The 19,203-nt window shown below is 43.2% G+C and overlaps 1 protein-coding gene across 1 annotated transcript in view; it reads right to left on the bottom strand.

Annotated features, from left to right (window-relative positions):
• The window catches only part of PROS1 (protein S), a 1,920,390-nt gene that overhangs the window by 775,503 nt on the left and 1,125,684 nt on the right, over positions 1-19,203 (bottom strand). The window contains exon 9 of the mRNA XM_044071115.1: positions 4,448-4,566. Coding sequence (XP_043927050.1) covers positions 4,448-4,566 — 119 coding nt within the window. The remainder of the gene's footprint in view (positions 1-4,447; positions 4,567-19,203) is intronic.

Genomic DNA, 19,203 nt, shown 5'->3' with positions numbered 1-19,203 from the left:
GGGTATGTTGTAACCTTTGGATAAGTTTTAACACCCACACATTTTTTGTGATATTGGTCTGGGAGTTTAGGTGCACAGAAAAATGACCTCCGACTGCTTCCAGAGATGGACAATCAGGCAATGCTTCAGGAGCACTGATAGGGCCTAGCAGAGAAAGTGTCTCTGAAGCCCTGGTTTTGCAGACCTCCTCTGGCCCCTGGGATGAAGTCTTCTATTGAAACCTGCTCCTCTGCCTCTGGAGGAAGTATCCCCAAGCAAGTCCTGTAAAGGTCCTTGAGATTTCCGGAACCAGATTTTTCTTACCTCCTTGCTGGTTTCTAGAGAATGAACACTGTGGTGTAAAAAACTTAATTACAACAGCAGACGGGGTCTTTCCCTATGCTCGGTGTGGGTGAGTGTGTATTTCACTGATGGCCTGAATAAGGAGAAGGAATCAAAGGGGGCATTAACAAAGGACGCCTTGAAGGGTTCCACAAAGTCACATACCCTAATCTAGGCATGTTGCCTAATGGCTACACCTGAACCGGCTGCTCATGAGGCACCCTCCACTGTATGGGAGATCAGCCTCATTGATGAAACAGTATCCAGTTGAGGGGAAACTTTCTTGAGATTCTCCACCGACATGGACTCAGAGAGTATGAATGCTTCTTGATCAAATCTCTCTTTAAGCAAGTAAAATGTGCCGGGTAATTTAACAACCTCAGTGTGAATGTGGTTGAGGTGTAAATGCTCTTACCAAATTTGTCTGTCACTCTGAACTCCTTGTTCGGTGGATGGACGGAGGAGCTTTGTTCCGCTAGCTCCTTCTTAGTGGCTGCTGCCACAACTATGGCATCAACTGGGATTCCCTTGCTTCAGTGAGGTCTATCTCAAGGGGGTACTAAGAACTTACCCAGGTTGTTGGGGATGGCTCAACAGTGTCCGGTTCCTTCTAAGCCAGGTGGGAAACCAAGTCAATAAGCTCATCTGCTGGGGTGGTCACTTAAGATGTAGATGAGCCAGCCCCAAAAGCCTCCAGGAACACCAAGGAGGACCAGCTGACTTTCTGTTTGAGGATTTCTAGGATGTCCCTGAAGGAGACATCATGAAGTGGCAATCAGGGGGATCCCTCCCTCTAATTAAAATCTGTGTTCTCTGTGAGAGACTCCATGGCGATGCTATATGCCTCCTCTTGCATGTTCTCTTCTGAGGCACTTGTTCTGTGGGGTGTGTGGAGAGATATCAGAAAAATGGGGAATCTCTCTGGGGAACAAGTGTGGAGGCTTCCCTGATTTGGTTGAACCTGAGGAGCAGAAATGATGAGTTCAGAGCTCGGACCCAATGAGGGGCTACGGACAGGATCTCAGACAAGGCAGGATGGCTCTCTATGCAAAGAAAAAGTGCTTTCTACTACATGGAAGGCTGATGGACCTGGGGAACCTCTCCCCCTTCCTTGGAGCTGAAGCAGCCAAAGAAGCTATCCAGAGGGAATCAGACCTGAGCTGTCCAGGGCCGAGACACTGAGGGGAAGGGAAGGATCCAACAAAGTGGGAACTGAACCCAACCCCCCCCCCGACCTGGCGCCGACCACTCAGATCCAAGACACACTCTGTTCCAACGGTATCGGAATAGGACTGGTCAGGGATACCCTTGGAGTCGAGGAAGGGAGTTTCCTCAGATCCGACACCAAACCTCTTGGGGATCTTTTATCCTGGGACTCCAAAGCTGAAGGTCAGATTGGAGAAAGAGATAGTATTGGTTGGGCAGATGTACTCACGGATCCGATAGAGGATGGAGCTGGCAGGACCCCCATCTGAATCTGAGCCCTAAGGAATCTCCACATCATCCTATCCATGTCTGCTTCTGTCAAACTCCTAGAAGACCTAGATAAGTTGTGGACACCAATCTAGAGTGCTTTGTAGGTATTTGAAATATCTGGGAGAGCAGAGCCGGAGACACTGGTTTCAATACAAATTCCGGCATACGGCCTCTACTTGTCAGATCCAAGGGTCTGGGATTAGAGAAAGAGGTGGACAGATGGGGAGAAATGGTAGCAGGGATTGAGCCAGTCAGATCCAAGGGCTACTGAGGATCCAAGGGCAGCCCAATAGGTCTCGGATCTGACTCCATCAGATCCAAGACCTTTAGCAACTTCTCAGATGGTTCCTAGGATGTTTTCAGAGATTTGAGGTGTTTTTTACTCAGCTCTGAAACCAAATGAGAATGTTATGAGGGCATTTGAGCCCCAGCAGGAAGTAATCCTTTCAGGATGAGCTTGTTTCTATGATCAGAGAGGGCCCTCAGACAAAATGTTGCTCAAACAGCGCATGGAGAATCCAAGTGGGCCACTCCTAGACAGTATACGCACTTGTTGTGGCCATCAGAATTAGAGAGCTTATGTCCACAATAAGTCTACTTCTTAAAACCCCCTAAGTTTTTCTGTCATGGGTTTCTCAGACATGTAGGCAGCAGAGAGGCAGTAAACCTTAAAGAGGAAGAAAATGGGTTTTTAAACAACACTAAGTTTAACTGGAAAGGTTAAAGTTTAAGCTACTGTAGATTTTAACCTGAAAGTTAAAACAGACACAAGAAAAGAAGGAAAGAGTAGAAAATATATAAATTTATAAGGAACACTTGGAAATAGTGTGCCAGTCAAGTACCATGGGTGGTATGTGAGAAAGAATTTATAAGAAACACTTGGAAATAGTGTGCCAGTCAAGTACCATGGGTGGTATGTGAGAAAGAACAGATAACAGTAATTGTGGAAAAACCCTAACACATGTGAACAGCTGAGGGAGGAAGGAATTAAGTTTAAAAGTAATTACAAGAAGAAATTAGTACTGGAATTAACAGAGAAAATGTTCAAAAAGATATTCTTACACTCATGCTTGAATCCTTCTGTCTTCCAGCTATGACAGCAAATGAAACCTGAGTAGTTGGGGGTGGAATAGAGCATTGTAGGTAGAAGGAAGAACCTCAAGATTTCAATCCAAAGTCTTGTAAATTCAGCTAACTCGGATCCGAGGATCGGATCCTAGACCCATTCGTGAGGAAGAATGAAAAGGACAACATCAGATGGCTGACCAAGTTTGCAAATGACTGCAAGCTGGGCGCTATCATCAATTCCTCTAATGATGTGGACATCCTTCAAGAGGGTCTCACCCAAACAAATGACTAGTGCCAGAAACATGGCCGCAAACTGAATGCCAAAAAAATGCATCATCCCCTTTGGGGAGAGTGACTTCCCCACAAATTATCACATTAATAACAAGGTCCTAAGCACGCAATCAGTCATGAGGGACTTGGGCACCCAGGTTGATAGCAAACTGACTTTTGACCACCATATTGCCTCCATTGTATGGAAAGCTTTCTATATGGCCCACCTCATTAGTAAGGGTATCTCATCCAGGGACAAGGTAGTCATAACATCCCTGTAGTCTTCCTTTGTAAGACCTATTATTGAGTACAATTCCCCTTTTGGCATGTACCTCGCAAAGCACATGCAGCAGCTGGAGAGGCCACAGAGGTTCCTCACCAGGAGAATCCAGGGCCTCAAACATCTACCCTACACAGATAGGCTAAAGGCCCTGTCCCTCTGCTCAGTCTCACATAGACTCCTCAGAGGTGACCTCTGTCTGGCATACAAAGCAATCTCAGACCCCACCTTTATGGGACTGCTGCATATCTGCAAGTCAAGTTCTACTCAAGTAACCTTGAGACCTCAACCTGGTCTGTGACATCAATGGGACTTGTTGGTGGGACAGATTTGTGTCCCAGAGACTTCCCATTCTGTGGAATAGACTCCCTCTCCATGTCAAGCAGAGTACCTCATTAACCCTTTTTAAGTGCAACCTGGATAACTGGATGGGGAACAGAAAATACATCCCTGGGATTCCACCTGTGTCCCTGCTAGACAGGGGCCTAAGGTACTGACTTGTCAGAACATGGACTAAATTCTTGCCTAGGCTTGTAAAGGCCTCAGCGCCAACAGCCTAATAACTTCCTATGATCAGATCAGTCATGACTCTGCTTCTTCAGAAATTCATCTAAGAGATTGTATATGCTCTTAAAATGACTAAAGACTCTATTCAAGTTAACTAACAGCTTCCAAGAGTGCTGTTCTCCTTTCCTATTTTCCCCCTAGTATTGCACACTCCTTTGTTTCCCTTCTTTATCTGTACCTACATTTGGAAAAATAAAATTAAAAAAGAAAGGAAGAGAAAATAACTCAGCAGACATTCAATGTGTCTTTGCTCTAACAAATGGACTTTATTTCAGAAGAATTGTACTGTGGCAGCCAGTGTTTTGATCACTGGATGTCCCGGAGCTGGATCTATATTTCAGATTTAATCACCAATTTCAGATTTAATCACCAATCAGGTACTATCAACCATCTTAACAAGTGAGTTATTTAACATGATGCAATAAAAAGAATGAAGAACAATTTGCTGCTCTTGGAAAAACTTACCTGGTGACCCCTGGAAGCCAAAATCTGAGATATACAACAGGTGCGCCACTGAACTGTTCACCCAAATACAGCAGCTCATAGTTTTTCACTGTGTTAAGAGGAAGACAGACTGGGATTTGCTAAGGAAAAACAGAATTAAGTGATATTAAAAGCAATTCCAATATTTCTCTCTTAAGAAAAGAGAACTGCATACATACACACAAGCACATGAAGAAGCAAGGAGGGGATAACTGATTGCCCACTGTATTCACACAAGTGCTGCAGCTGTTTCTTTGGCATTTAAGTTTCTTCTTACCTTCTCCCCTAATCCATCTCCCATCTACGGTGTGCTTCTTTGAATCCCTCTGGCCATCACTATGGCATTTTTTTTTGTGAGGTCAAACCAATGCTACAGCCTTATGACAGGCAACTGTCATCCGACTTATAAAAGATAGTCCCTTTCTTCTCACTTTGCCTTTTTGCTATAATCCCTAGACTAGAACTTCTCCCTGCCTATAAAGTAAGTGCATGTCATTTTTCCCCACTCCATTTCTTCCTCTAATGTTCTAAAACATATATGTTGAATAACAATTTCCATCTACTGCAGTTCGCCGCTTCCAATCATCTCAATAGCCTTCTCTATACACACTTAATCTTTACTACTCTAATGCTTCAATAACTGTACAGACTACTTCAGTTATTACCTTACCTGTGACATATTCAAGGAATAATAATATCTGCTTCCCTTCTGTCTGCAAACCAAATGCGCTGAATCATGAACCTTTTGGATGACGGCACTGCTTCAAGTCGCATCTAGAATATTTTACAACTAGATACCCACTCAAAAAGTGTATTTTTTTATATTAAACCTTAACAGCTGTCTAGCTTATCACTATGCTATCCTTACCAGATAACGGCAGCACCAAAACATCCCACTATCACCATTGTCAATGTATGAGTTTTGGTGTCTTCAGAAATGAAAAGATCTCATTACCCATCCCTCTAAAAATACCCAATACAAATACAATAAAAACACCAACCTCAGTAATTGTACCTGTGCGGCTCTGCTGTTTGTTTGTTTCTCAACAAAACTGCTTTAACACTACTCCTTGTTCCTTACCTGAATCAAACTATCACATTCTAGAAGGAATTAGTCACTATGAATGTTTTCAAAAACAATATCCCTTACCTAAACTTTCACAGTCTTCTTTCTAATACTAACTAAAAAAGTACAGCTATAAACCAAACTTACAAGACTAAAGTTATAAACCACTATAAACAACTAAAGCAACAACGATGCACCAAAAAGAATGCCCCATGAGAAATGTTCTGAGCACATATGTTTGTTCTCTCAAGACTCTTATGTACCATTTGCCAGCAGCCAATCCTCAAAGCCTTGCCTCCTTTTTTAGTTTTTAAATTTTAATGGGTTTTACAACTTTTCTGTTTACAAGAACATGTTTGATCTTTTTTTCCAGAAAAAAAAGCATCAGATTAAACTGAAAATTAAACTAGCATGTAACTATCATCTTGCAAAGACTCATTAAAACAAATAGATGGTTACTGGCTATCTCATCCAATTTTTCCCAAATATAACCACCATGCCCTTATAAGAAAAGAAAAAAAAAACAGAAGACAAGCCATCTTACCATGGAAATTTTTCTGGTTTATTACTAATATACATTAAACAAATAACAAAGAATGGGTATATATGTACTGAATCAAAAAAAGAAAAAGTACAGTTTTGTACCTACCATAAATGTAGATGTCCGAACTGGATAGCATCTGCAGTCATAACAAGTGGGTTGTCCTGTCGTCAGGCAGCCCTGCAGTCGGCCGGATTCCAAAGTCCGGGTCCGGGGCTGATGTCGCACCACCCGACGTCATCTCTGCTGGTTGCAGGGTAAAATTTGGATAGATGCCAATGTTTCCAAATAGATAGAGGTAAATACAACAATAAGCATGTATGTACATATATACAAACAAATACACCATAAAAGACATCTACATTTATGGTAGGTACAAAACTGTACTATGTCCTTCATGGATGCATCTGCAGTCATAACAAGTGGGTAGAATACCATAGCCAACTAGGGAGGAGGATAAAGTAGATTTTATGGTGTTTAAGATCCCCTTGCAGTACAGCAGTGGCAAACCCTGCGGGGATCTGGAATAAAGAGGCAAATTATAATGCTTGGCAAATGTATGCAGGGGGTCCAAAGTAGCAGCCTCAAAAATGTCTTTGGTTGCCAAGAAGGCTAAGCTGTGGTAGTGGCTGTTGCCCTTGTAGAATGAGGTCTTATGTTCTGTGGAATTGGTTTTCCATGGAAGGAGTAACAGAATCGTATGCAATTTCCTATCCATTTGGAGATTGTCTGTTTGAAAATAGCTTTCCTTCCCCTTCCTGTTGCATAGGCTACAAAAGTTGGGGTTGGGAAAGAAGGAAGGTAGGTGGATTGCCTGGTTTAAAGATACTCTGGATACCACCTAGGCATAAATGTAGGATTAGTCCTCAAGGACACTCTATCTTGGTGGAAGATTAGGAAGGGTTGCACTGCCATTAAGGCCTGTAGTTCTGAAACCCTCCTTGCTGAAGTAATTGCCAGTAGGAAAGCAGTTTTCCATGACAGGTGTTGTAGGTCTGCTGTTGCTGCTGGTTCAAAGGTGCTAGTGTCAACTTTTTTCTACAACAAGTTTAAGTCCCAAGCTGGTAATGGTGGTTTCCTTGGAGGTTTTACATTCTTGATTCCTCTGAGGAACTGCCTGAGCAAAAAAACAGGAGGATCAAAGCTGTATTCTGCTGAAATAGCTGATGCATGTATCTTGATGGAGGAGTAGGACAGGCCTGAATGAAAAAGTTCGCCAGATACTCCAGAATGTTAGGCATATCTATGTTTGAGAATAATGTCTTTAACTCTTTGGGAAAGTTCTGGATTAGCTGCTGCTATGTGATGTTCCATGCAGTCAGTTGCAGCTTTTTTTTAGGTTTGATGTATGATGCTGCTGTAGTTCTTCTGAAACATCAAAGGGTGGGGTTGGTATTGGCCATGTTCCCATACATGCTCTTCAGTAGTGGTGTGGGTACCAGTTGTGTGGGTTGGCCAGTTTGGGGGATTATGAATGCATATGCTGTTAGGCCTTTCCAGTTGAAGGAGGAGTCCACACCACATTCCAGTAGTGTGGAAAATGTCCTTGTGTGATTTTTTTGAGCTGGTGTGATGAGAGGTTAGTATGTCTGCTAGAGTATTGTCTTTCCCGTAACAAATATTGCCTGTAACTGAATGTGGTCCTGAGTGCCAGGGGGGGTCCACCAAGGTCATTCTGCATAGGGGGTATGAATGAGTGCCTCCCTGTTGTTGTGATGTACCATGACTGTGGTGTTGTCTGTTGTCTTCATCAATCACTCTTTGAGGAATGGTTTGAACGGTTTGACTGGCATGCCTGAGCCCACCATAGGAACTCCTGTTTTAAGCATTAGACTGTGTCTGTGTTGGGACCATAAATTTTTAGGTACCACACTGAAGTTTCCTCATATGTAGTCTGGCAAAATGGATTACAAGATGATGCCAGCCCAAGGCCTGTAGAAATTAGAAATTTTCTTGCTGTTAACTGTTTCAGTTTTGTTAGTGCCAAGAAGTAAGAGGAAGTTCTTTTTTTTTTTGTAGTCAGGAATGCCATATTGTGTAATTACTGTGTCCAATTCACCAAGAATGTCCTTTATGTTCCTTGACTTTTGTAAATGACTTTTGTAAATTGTCCCAGTCAGTAAGTAAATGCTTGCAAGTAAATGACCCTTTTTGTAATCTGTTGTGTTGCTTGCTTTTGTTGTCCTCAGGCAGGCAGGGCAGGTATTTCTGTATTTGTAGTCTGTAATGGGCTAGTGCCAGATGGTTTTGCATTTGTGGAATACTCATAAGAATTTTCTAGGGGGGCAAAAAGGCAATGCTGAGTGCTGATAGTGCTCTGATCTCTGAGGAATTAAAGAAATTAAATCTTCTGCAAAAAAAGCATTTGAGAACTAAGAGGAGGGCCTGATGAGGGGGTTTAACAGGCACTATTTAGTAGTCTTGGCTGCTTTTAGCCCTGGCGAAGGTCTTAATGGACATGGCTGTGCTGCCCTAGCACAGCACCGCGGGGTAGAGACATAGGTATTAGAGAAGTAAATCTCTAAAGACTGGGGAAAATGGCGCCGGCTGATTTTTTTATACCCAAGACCAGCAGAGATGACGTGGGTGAGAGGTGCGACATCCGGCCCGGACCGACTTTGAATGAATCCCGGGCTGCAGCGACCGGACGACAGGACAACCCAACCCTTATGTGATGAGCAACATCAACTGAATAAGACTTTGAAGATCCAGTAGATATTACTCACTTTGAACTTTTTAAAGCTGATGTTACCAAATGAATACCCACAGACGTCCTCCTAATGCTGACAACTTTCATCTATAACCTTGTTTGCTGGACTACAATACAAGCAACAGCAATTGTACACTCCATAAACACACACTGCAGTGTTAGAAGTATGTATTAATGTATTTATTTTTGGAAACCATTTGTTTGCTCTTTCAGCTATGGAAGCCCACCCTTTCACTGATAAGCTGTTCTTAGAAATCCTATAATCCTATTTTATATATATATATATATATATATATATATATATATATATATATATATATACACACACACACACCCACACACATATATATATATATATATATATATATATATATATATATATATATACATCCCTGAAAAACATAGAGATGTAGGATGCCTGTGTAAATGAGTCTACCACTGCTGCACAGCCCAAGCTGTACCCAGTATTAGACTCTAGTGGAGATTATTAAAAGTCATACAGCCAGATACTAAATTATGTGTATATTTATTTTTAAACTAATGTCTTAGTCTTGTAAATCCCAATAAATGAAAAGGTGAGAATACTAGATAATCTGCTTGTGATTTAAGCATATCTTGTCTAAAATAATCTGTTAGATAGTTTAATGATTTTGCTATAGAGATTTACTGACAGAAAAAAAAAACATTAAAAAGAATAACAACAGTACTGGAGCTTATGGGATGGGATCACGGAAACAGTAGCAAGTCTGCAATGCAAAAACAAATTCTAAAATGGAACTAACATACTTTATGTTGGTGACAGCAACTCCATCCAAACACAGTTGACAACTGTACAAGCAATACAGCAATTCTTCAGACAATCCACATCAGCTCATAACATCTGAGAAAGTAAAGTGATACAGCAAGACAATGTTTTCAGAATGAACAGCAGAATTGCAAATAAACAATATTACAGGTGTTGCATAGCCAGAAGCTAGAGGAATGATGTTTACCCAGAATGTTATAATTGTTCTATTAATAACATTTAAACAGTGTAGCAAAGTTTTCAAACTTGACAGACTGCTTAGTTCATGGCTTTACTATGCACCACAATAAACACCATACATATGCAGGTATGTGAGAAGTGAGTTATGACAGGAAAAATATAATGCCCTTTACCGATAAAGTAGAAGTTTTGTACTTACCATAACCTGGCATCTGCATTGTCCATTTTCATTCTTACTCATTGATGAGTTACAGATGCTACCGCATTTCCAAGACTTGAATCTGAGTCTCTAGCTCCTCCTCCTACTCACAATGCTCTACACCATCTCCAACCTCTCAGACTGAGTTTGCTACCTTACTGCCCACTAGATTATAGAGACAGAATGGACACAAGAAAGGACTGAGGCTAAACCATGGAACATGAAGGTTCCCTTATCATCCAACGATCCTTCTAGGAGTGGCAAGGACGGAGGATGGCTGGCAGGGAAGGTGAGAAGGAATGAAAATGGACAATATAGATGCCAAGTTAAGTACATAAATTCTAAATTTGATGCTGTCCTTTTCATTTTTCCTCAAAGATGGGTCAGAGTCCCCAGCTACATAACTCCTGGGCGGCCCTGAAGGAAGGATATGCTGGAGCACTGTCGAACCAAAGGAAGCCCTACTTCTAGAAATTATGCCCAATTTGTAATGTGTAACAAAGGTATGAGTCTTTGACCAAGTGGCTGCAGCACAAATATTATCAATTGAAATTCTAGAGGAAAAAGCAGATGATGTAGCCATAGATCTGGTGGAGTGGGCTCTAGGAGGTCGAGGCAATCTCAAACATATTTTGAGAATAAACCAGAGAAATACAATCAGTAATCCATTTGGCTATGGTAATTTTGGAAATTGCTTGCCCTAAGTGATTAACAGAAAAGTATACAAACAGCTGATCAGACTTCCTGTACGGTTTTGTTCTGTGAAGGCAAAAATGTAGTTACCTATGGACATCAAGCAGATGTAGTAAAGTTTGGGAAAAAAAATGGCAGTTGTACTGACTGATTAATGTTAGCCTCCGTGACCATTTTAGGCATAAAGGAAGGGTTAGTTCATACAGATACTCTATCCTTATGAAAGATGATGTAAGGAGTCCTAGCTGATAAGGCCTGGAATTCAGAAATTCATTTAGCTGAAGTAATAGCTACCAACAGGATTGATTTCCAAGAAAGAAACTTCATGTCACAATTGTTTGCTGGTTCAAAGATTTTGAGTTAACCCGTGGAAGACCACGGTAAGGTCCCAAAAGTACATGACTTTATGGGAGTCTAAGGAGGATGATTCCTTTTATAAATGCTTTACATAGCCTGGAAGCTGATAGAGAGAGGGATGCATTTTCAGCATGGAAATTTGATATTGCGGCTAGCTGAAGTTTAAAGGTAGAAAAGGTAGCCCCTTCTTTAAAAACAGTTCTGAGGAAAAGAAGAATGGCCAAAATAGGAGCTGAGAAGGGGTCAATGTTTTCTTTAGAAGCCCATACTGAAACCCTTTTCCATTTGCTTTTGTCAACTTTCTTAGTGGAAGTCTTCTGGGAAGCCAAAATAATGTTACAGACTGGGAAGCGAGCCTGGACCATCTTACCATCACTGGAACTGGAGAAACCATATAATTAGCTTGAGGTCATGGAGACTGGGATGCTGGAATTGTGATGGATGAGATAAGGAAGTTCTGACTGGGCTCTAATATCCATGAAGAGTATTTGAGGTGAGACCATAGAAAGGGGAACCACAACTGACGAGGCCAGAAGGGGGCAATGAGTAGGACTGAGCTTTTCAGCCTGCTTGCTTTCTGTAGAAACCTTGGGATCAAAGGAAGAGGGGGATAAGCATAAAAGAGATCCAGGAGCCAAATGTGAATCAGTCATCCCTTGGTGACTCCCCCGGAGGGGGATCAGAGTGAAGTACTCACTGTACTTGTTGAGGGGAGAGGCAAATAGGTCATAGCAAGGTTGGACCCACCAGCTGAAAATCATATTTGCTACTGACTGAGGGACCACTTGTGAGGAATCATAACAGACCTTCTGAGTATGTCTGCCAGCACATTGGTTTTCCCCAGTATGTGCACTGCAATTATAAAGTGGTCTGAAGGGATAGCCCATTCCCAGACCCTCATGACTCTTTTCCACCACTGGTAGGAGCGAGTTCTTCCTTATTTGCTGATGTACCAGACTACTGACATGTTGTCCATATGGATAGCAATAATCCCCATAAGGAGAATGTCCTGAAAGGCTTGGAACATTAGAAGGACTGGTGTTATCTTGAGGACACTGACATGCAACTTGGTCTCCAAGGGGGACCATGTGCCTTGGACCATCTTTCCCATGTAATGACCCTCCCACCCTAATTGGGAAGCATCCACGGTCACTGTGGCTATGGTGGGGGGTTGCCTACCCCAAAACAGGTTGTCTGACTGTATCCATTACTGAATATGACATTTGGAAATTGGGGTGAATTTGATGGGAAGATAGAGGCTGGTAAAGACAGTAAAGTTGTGTACACTTACCATAAATGTAGATGTTCGAGTGTATTCACTGTTGCAGTCATCACATTTGAGTTATCTGCCTGCAGGTAGCCCTCAGCCAGCCTGAATACCAGAGTTTTTGGATTTCTGCGTCGATGCTATCGCTTCTTCCATGACATCAAGTCGTCAGGGGTATAAAACATGCAGCCAATGTCATTACATCAGTTTTTCTTGCCCGAGATGTCAGGAGCCCCCACAATAGGAAGCAATTATATGGCATGGAACACCCCCAGCAAAAAGGAAATGCACATGATATAATATATGCCAAACAAGGAGGAAAGGTAAAAGTCAAAAGAAGCCAGGGGGCTGGAGGGAGGGTGACCAGGACTGCAACAATGAATACACGTGAACATCTACATTTATGGTAAGTGTACACAAATGTACTATGTTCTTTGTGTTTCACTGTTGCAGTCATCCCATTTGGGTTGATTCCCAAAGCTAAGGAAGGGTGGAGGTAGTTAAAGAACATTTGGGCTAGCAATAAGGCCCTGTAAAACTGCTGTGGCAAATCCAGCTCTGGATTTAGAAAAGATAGGCAGGTGGTAATGCTTGGTGAAAGTATGTACAGAGCTCCAGGTTGCAGCTTCCAGGATGTCCCTGGTAGGGACTCCTCTGAGAAATGTAGGGTTGATGCAGCCCTGGTGGAATGTGTTCTTATTCCCTGTGGGGTAGGTTTTCCATGGTATTTGTAGCAGAAATGGATGCAATGTGCTATCCATTTGGAAAAGGTTTGCTTTGAAATGGCCTTCCCCTCTGCCCCTGCAGCAAAGCTAACTAGCAGCTGGTCAGATTTCCTGAAAGGCTTAGTCCTGTCCAAACAGAATCTAAGCTGTCTGTGTACATCCAGAGAATATGGTATCCCTTCCCCTTTATTCTGAGGACTAGGGAAAAAAGTAGGCAAATGAATGGACTGGTTTAGTGCCACACTAGACACCACCGTGGGCATAAAGGATGGCTTAGTCCTGAGGGAAACCCTGTCTGCATGGAAGATAATGAAGGGTTCCACAGCCATGATGGCCTGCAGTTCAGACACTCTTCTTGTTGAATTGATGGCTAGAAGTAATTTTTGGCCCCTCTAAGGAATTGTTTTAGCAGGGGATGAGAGAAGAGGGGTGGGTCAGTATTATAATGTGCTGATATGGCAGAGGCATGAATCTTAATTGAAAAGAAAGATAGGCCCTTGTGAAGCATTTCTGTTAAATAATCTAGAATATGAGGTAAGCTGGGCACCGTTGTGCCCATCCCCCGAGACTGACTCCAGGAACAGTATCTTTTCCACTTTTCTGAATAGGATTTTCTAGTACTAGGCCTCCTTGCCTCAAGAATGACATCCAGCACCTGCTTACTAAGGGTTGCTGGAGGTGAGGTCAGGGAATTAGCCAGGTTGCAAGGTTCAGGGTTTGAAGCTGAGGGTGCAGAATCTGGCCCGCCTGCTAGGACAGCAGGGAAGGGGTCTGTGGCAGGTGCCATGGTTGTAGCACTGTCAGACTGTGCAAAAGGGGGTAATCAGTGCTGGCATGGCCAGTCTGGTGCAATCAATATTGTCCTTGGCTTGTCCTGTTTGACCTTTAATAGAACCTTCGAGAGGAGAGGCAGAGGGAGAAAGGCATAAACTGAGAGGCTTTCCCAGGTAAAGGACAGGGCATCCAGTTTCCAAGTTTGACTGTAGGGAGTTCTGGTGCAGAATTTGTTCAGTTGGTAGTTCTGAGGGGAGGGAAACAGGTCTACCTCTGGTGTCCCCCATTTGTTCCTCAAGAGCTTGAATATTCTGGGTTCCAGTTTCCATTCGTGTGGGTCCATGAGATTTCTGCTCAAGTCATCTGCCAGTGAATTTAGTCTGCCTGGCAGGAACTGAGCTTATAGGTTTACTTGGTAGCTCAAGGCTGTGTTCCACAAAGCCATGGCTAGTCTGCAGAGTGGGTGGGAATGGATTCCCCCCTGCTTGTTTATGTACCACATAACTGTGATGTTGTCCGTCTTTACCAATAGTTGTCCTGGAAGAATAAGGTCTCTGAAGGCTGTCAGAGCATTCTGTACAACTAACATTTCTTTTTGATTGATATGCAGGTGCATCTGTTTTGGGTTCCATTTGCCCTGAATGTTCTGGCCTGCCATGTGAGCCCCCCCATGCATAGTCTGATGTGTCTATTGTTAGGGTTTGGGTGGCAGGGGGTAGAGTGAAAGGGAGTCCTTTGTTGTGGTAGCAGGCCTCTTGCCCACCAAAGGAACTCTGCCCTTAGACAAGGGGTAATAGGAATCATTGTTTCCAGGTCCTGAGAATGTTGACACCATAGACCTTTTAGATACCACTGAAGTTTCCTCATATGCAGTCTTGCATATGGAATTAACAGAATGCAAGAGGCCATGAACCCCTGGGCCTGCAGGATTTTCCTTGCAGATAGCTGGGTTTTTGCGGCCAGTAGTTTGAAGTAGGTTGTCAAATGAACTTGTTTCTCTGGAGTGAGGAATGCCATCTGGGAAGTTGTGTTCAAGCTTGCTCCCAGGAATACAATAGGTTGGCAGGGTAATGGATGTGATTTCTTCTCATTAATGGTGTACCCCAGTAAAGTTAGAAGTCTCTTTACAAATGCCAGGTTGTGTAATAGCAAGTCCTGACTCTCTGCCTGAATCAGGCAATCTTCCAAATATGGGTAAATCGGAATATTTCTCTGCCTGCAAAATGCAATGGCAGGAGCTAGGCACTTTGTAAATTCCCTGAGCGCAGTAGATAAGCCAAAGGGCAGTGCAGGGAGCCTGTCCTGAAGTGTAGGAATTTTCTGCAGGATTTCCTTATTGGGATGTGCAGGTAAGCTTCTTTTAAGTCTAGAGTTGCCAGCCAGGTACCCTTGGCTAGCATAAGAAAAAGCTGCTGAAGAGTTAGCATTTTGAATTCTGGAACCGCCAGAAAGGTGTTGAGAATAGAAAGGTCCAGGATAGGATGCCAGGAGTTTTCTTTTCTGGGAACCAGAAACAGTCTTGAATAACAACCTTGTCCCCTTTGTTGTGCTGGAACAGGTAGAATAGCCCTGATACTGAGGAGAGAGAGCACTTGATTTGGGCTTCTGCCCACTAGTTTGGGGGAGGTCTGGCCATCCACTTGGGGTTGGGAGTAAGTGGAAGTGGAATCTGTATCCTACGGAAACTATGTTTAAACCCCATTCATCTTGGGTAATGAGTTCCCAGTTTTTTGCATGCAGGACGAGCTTTCCTCCTAAGGGAGCAAGTAGTTGAGCAAGGCTTGGTAGAGTTAAGGATAAGTCATTGTGCCATTTTTCCATAAGGGGTTGGCTTACTACTCCCTGCTTTGGAAGTGGGGGACCCCCACTGCTTAGATCTGTGCATAGCCTGAGACTGAAGTCTTGGTGGTCTGCTGCTCCTGGGTTTGGACTGAGCAGGCCTGGAAGGGACTGGAAAGGACCAGTTCTTTGAAGGCCAATGCCTACTGAATCTAGGTGGCTGTACTGAAATCTTTAACAGTTTGCATAGACTTCGCTTTTTCCTCCATCCTTTTTAGGACTTCTGCTTTGTTGCCAAAAAGGCGCCCTTGGTGTAAGGGTGCATCCAGTAATTTAGCTTTAACATGATCTGGCAAGTTTTGTTCCTTAAGCCAAGAATACCTTTTAAGTACAGACCCAGTGACAGCAGCCCTGCAAGATGCTTCTAAAGCATCAAAACCACACTGCAAAGTATGTTTACCTACTTGGTCAGCAGAATGCATTAACTCTTGTAAATCTTTGTGTTCAGCACAGTCAGGAATCAACATCATTTTCTGTTTAATAAATCCCACAATATGCTGCTGATACTTTAACATATGAAACTGGCAATTTAAAGCCACAATGGCCAAAGTGGCAGACATATACACCTTCTTACCCCATCTGTCTAAAGCTCTAGAATCCCTATCAGAAGGGGTAGGATTTTTGGCAGTAGCAGCCTTAATGCCTTTTGGTCCTTGGGAAATGGTCTCTGGATCCGCAGTAGGATTCTTGAAAAGGAATTTGTGAGAGTCAGGTACTCTGTAGTACCGGTCAGGTTTCCTGGGACCTGGAAGCAAAGTGTCTGGGGTAAGGCTAGATTCCAAGAAAACATCATCTACAATCTCCAGAACAGGAAGGATAGCTAGAGGCCTGTGTTGAGGCAGGTTTAAAAATTCCCTAAGCCTCTTTTTGGATTGAGAATAGTCCTGGTTTTCCCAGTGGAAATGGTCCCTAAGGGTATGCAAGGTTTCACCAAAAGAAAAATCTTCTGGAGGGGAAGCAGATGGAATGGAATCTTCTGCATCAGAATCCTCATAAATAGAGAAGGGTAAATCCTGGTAGTCAGAAGAAACAGACACATCAGATTCCTGATCACAAGAATTAGAAAGAAAATCAGTTCTAGGTCTCTCAGAGGGGGAAGGCTGGCTTCCCCTAATTAACGTAATAAGGTCTTCAGCCATTCTAATCATTCGTTTTTGAGGCATATGGGCCTGAGAATGCGCTTTGGTCATCGGTTTTCTAGGCTTAGTGTGAGCTTTAGGCCTGAGGAATTCGGTATTCTTAGCTTGAAACGAAGTCGTCGGTTTGATATGAAAATCGGTAGGCCTGAATACACCCTCAGAAGCTGTTGCCTGCACAGCAGCTCCGGACCCATCCAAGGTAGAGACATCCGCAGGTTCCATAGTCGAAGAAGCATCTCGCGACATACCGGACTCTGAATGGGTCTCAGTAGAGGCCTGCGAATCTGTAGTAGTGGGTATCAGGGGCTGCGAAAGCACCTCACTGAGTACCGGCGGACTGGCGACTAGCTTATTGGAAGCGTCATCGGCAGTTTTGGACCTATGCGTTCTGCCTCTGTCTTTATCCTTACTTTTTTTCAGAAGATCGGTAGTCGGATGGCTTGATGAAACCATTTCAGAGTACGGAGATCGAGAACAAAAGTATTTAGCTATAAAAATAGCCCAACGACGAATAGTTTTGGCGTTGAACAAGGCACAAATCTGACAGCGAGGGACGTCGTGGTCTGGGCCTAAACAGGTGACGCAGTAAGAATGAAAATCTCTATGAGGTATTTGCTTTCCACAGGCAAGACAACTGTTATTTTTTTCTGACATTGGTTAGAGCAAGAAAAAAGGATCCCCAACAGGGTATTTATCTTTTTGAAGACCTCAGGTCTGAAACTCGAAAATTAAAATTTCAGGAGTCGGCCGTCTAGCACTTGCGAACTGCTTCTGCTTCGGGCACTCCACGGCAAGAAAGACTGATATAATGGCATCGGCTGCATGTTTTACACCCCTGATGACCTGACGTCATGGAAGAAGCAACAGCATCCGACGCAGAAATCCAAAGACTCTGGTATTCAGGCTGGCTGAGGGCTACCTGCAGGCAGATAACCCAAATGTGATGACTGCAACAGTGAAACACGAAGAACATCTGACCACTGTACAGCTAAGGTCCACTGGAGCATTCACATAAAAAATTTTGTTAGAGGACTAGAAGAATAGCTGCTGACATTGATCAAAGAGCCTGTAACACTAATCTTGCAGGAGGGGACTGAAGAGACAGTTAAGTCCCTCAACTGATTTCTCAGAGATGCGATGAAGAGGTAATGAAGCCAGTTGATTTGTCATATCCAGCTGAGTTTCTATCAATTCTAGGTTTTGTACAGGCTCACAACAAATAAAACTGCCCACCAGCACATGGAAGCTAAGGCTGGAAACAAACCAGTAAAGGTTTTGTATAGCAGTAAACTTGGTTTTGGCAAGATTTATCATGATGCCTAAGGGAGGTGGACATGTGAAGCAAGTAGTCCCTGGCCTGAAAAAGTTGATGCCTTGTTGGGGTGGTGAGGAGCCATTAGTCCAGCTAGGAAAACACCAGGAATCCTTTGAGCCTCAGGTGAGCTGCTATGACTGCCATACATTTGGTGAATACCTGGTGGGATGTGGTGTGTCCAAAGGCCATTGCTCTTAACTGGTAGTGACTGGTTCACAGCTGAAAGCACAGGTGTCTCCTGGAGCACTTCCCTATTTTGATGTGACAGTATGCATCCTGGAGATATACACAGAACATCCAATCATACTTGTGCAGTACAGACAGGAAGGACTGGACCATAACCATTCATAACTTTGACTTCTTTACATACTAATTGAGATTGTTTAGATCCAGAATTGTTGTTAGGTCCGTTGTTTTTTTTTTTTTGGCATCAAAAAGAAGCAGCAGTAAGTTCTGAATCATATTTGTTCAGTCAGGAACTCCTGGATGACTCTTTTTTGCAGCTGTGTACTCCCTTTGACTGGGTGGAAGATTGGGGAGTTTCCTCCTGGATCCTTGAGGTAGAAGGGAAAAGGGAATGTAATAACACCTGGATATTATACTTAACACCCAATTGTCATTTGTAATGTTTGTCCAGGCATCTGGGTGCAGGGAAAGACTACCCCGCCGACTTCCTCCAGAGACGAGCAGTAGGGTAGCACTTCAGGAGCGCTGATAGGGCCTGTCAGAGAAGGAATTGCTGAAGCCCTGATTCTGCAGACCCACTCTGCCTCTAGGGAAGCATCTAACATTGAAACCTCCTCCTCTACCTCTAGAAGAAGTGTCCCCACACGGATCCTGAAAAAGACCTTGAGATTTCTGGAACCAAGTTTTCTTTGTTCCATGTTAGTTTCTAGGATAGGTCCTCTGAGGGATAGAAAATGATTTTCATGGCAGAAGGGGTCCTCCCTTCCTGCTTGCAGTGGGTAAGTGTTTCTTTCACTGATGGCCCAAACAAGGAAGAACCATCAAAGGCAGCATTAATAAAGAATGCCTTAAAGGGTTCCCCAAACTCAAATACCCTTATCCAGGCATGTCTCCTTACAGCTATGCCTGCACTGTCTGCTCACTGAAAAATTAGCAACAGAT

Source organism: Protopterus annectens, chromosome 5.part0 (genome assembly GCF_019279795.1).
Source record: "Protopterus annectens isolate FY-2018-M chromosome 5.part0, PAN1.0, whole genome shotgun sequence".
Classification (NCBI taxonomy): domain Eukaryota; kingdom Metazoa; phylum Chordata; order Ceratodontiformes; family Protopteridae; genus Protopterus; species Protopterus annectens.
This window is presented reverse-complemented; position numbering and strand designations above follow the sequence as displayed.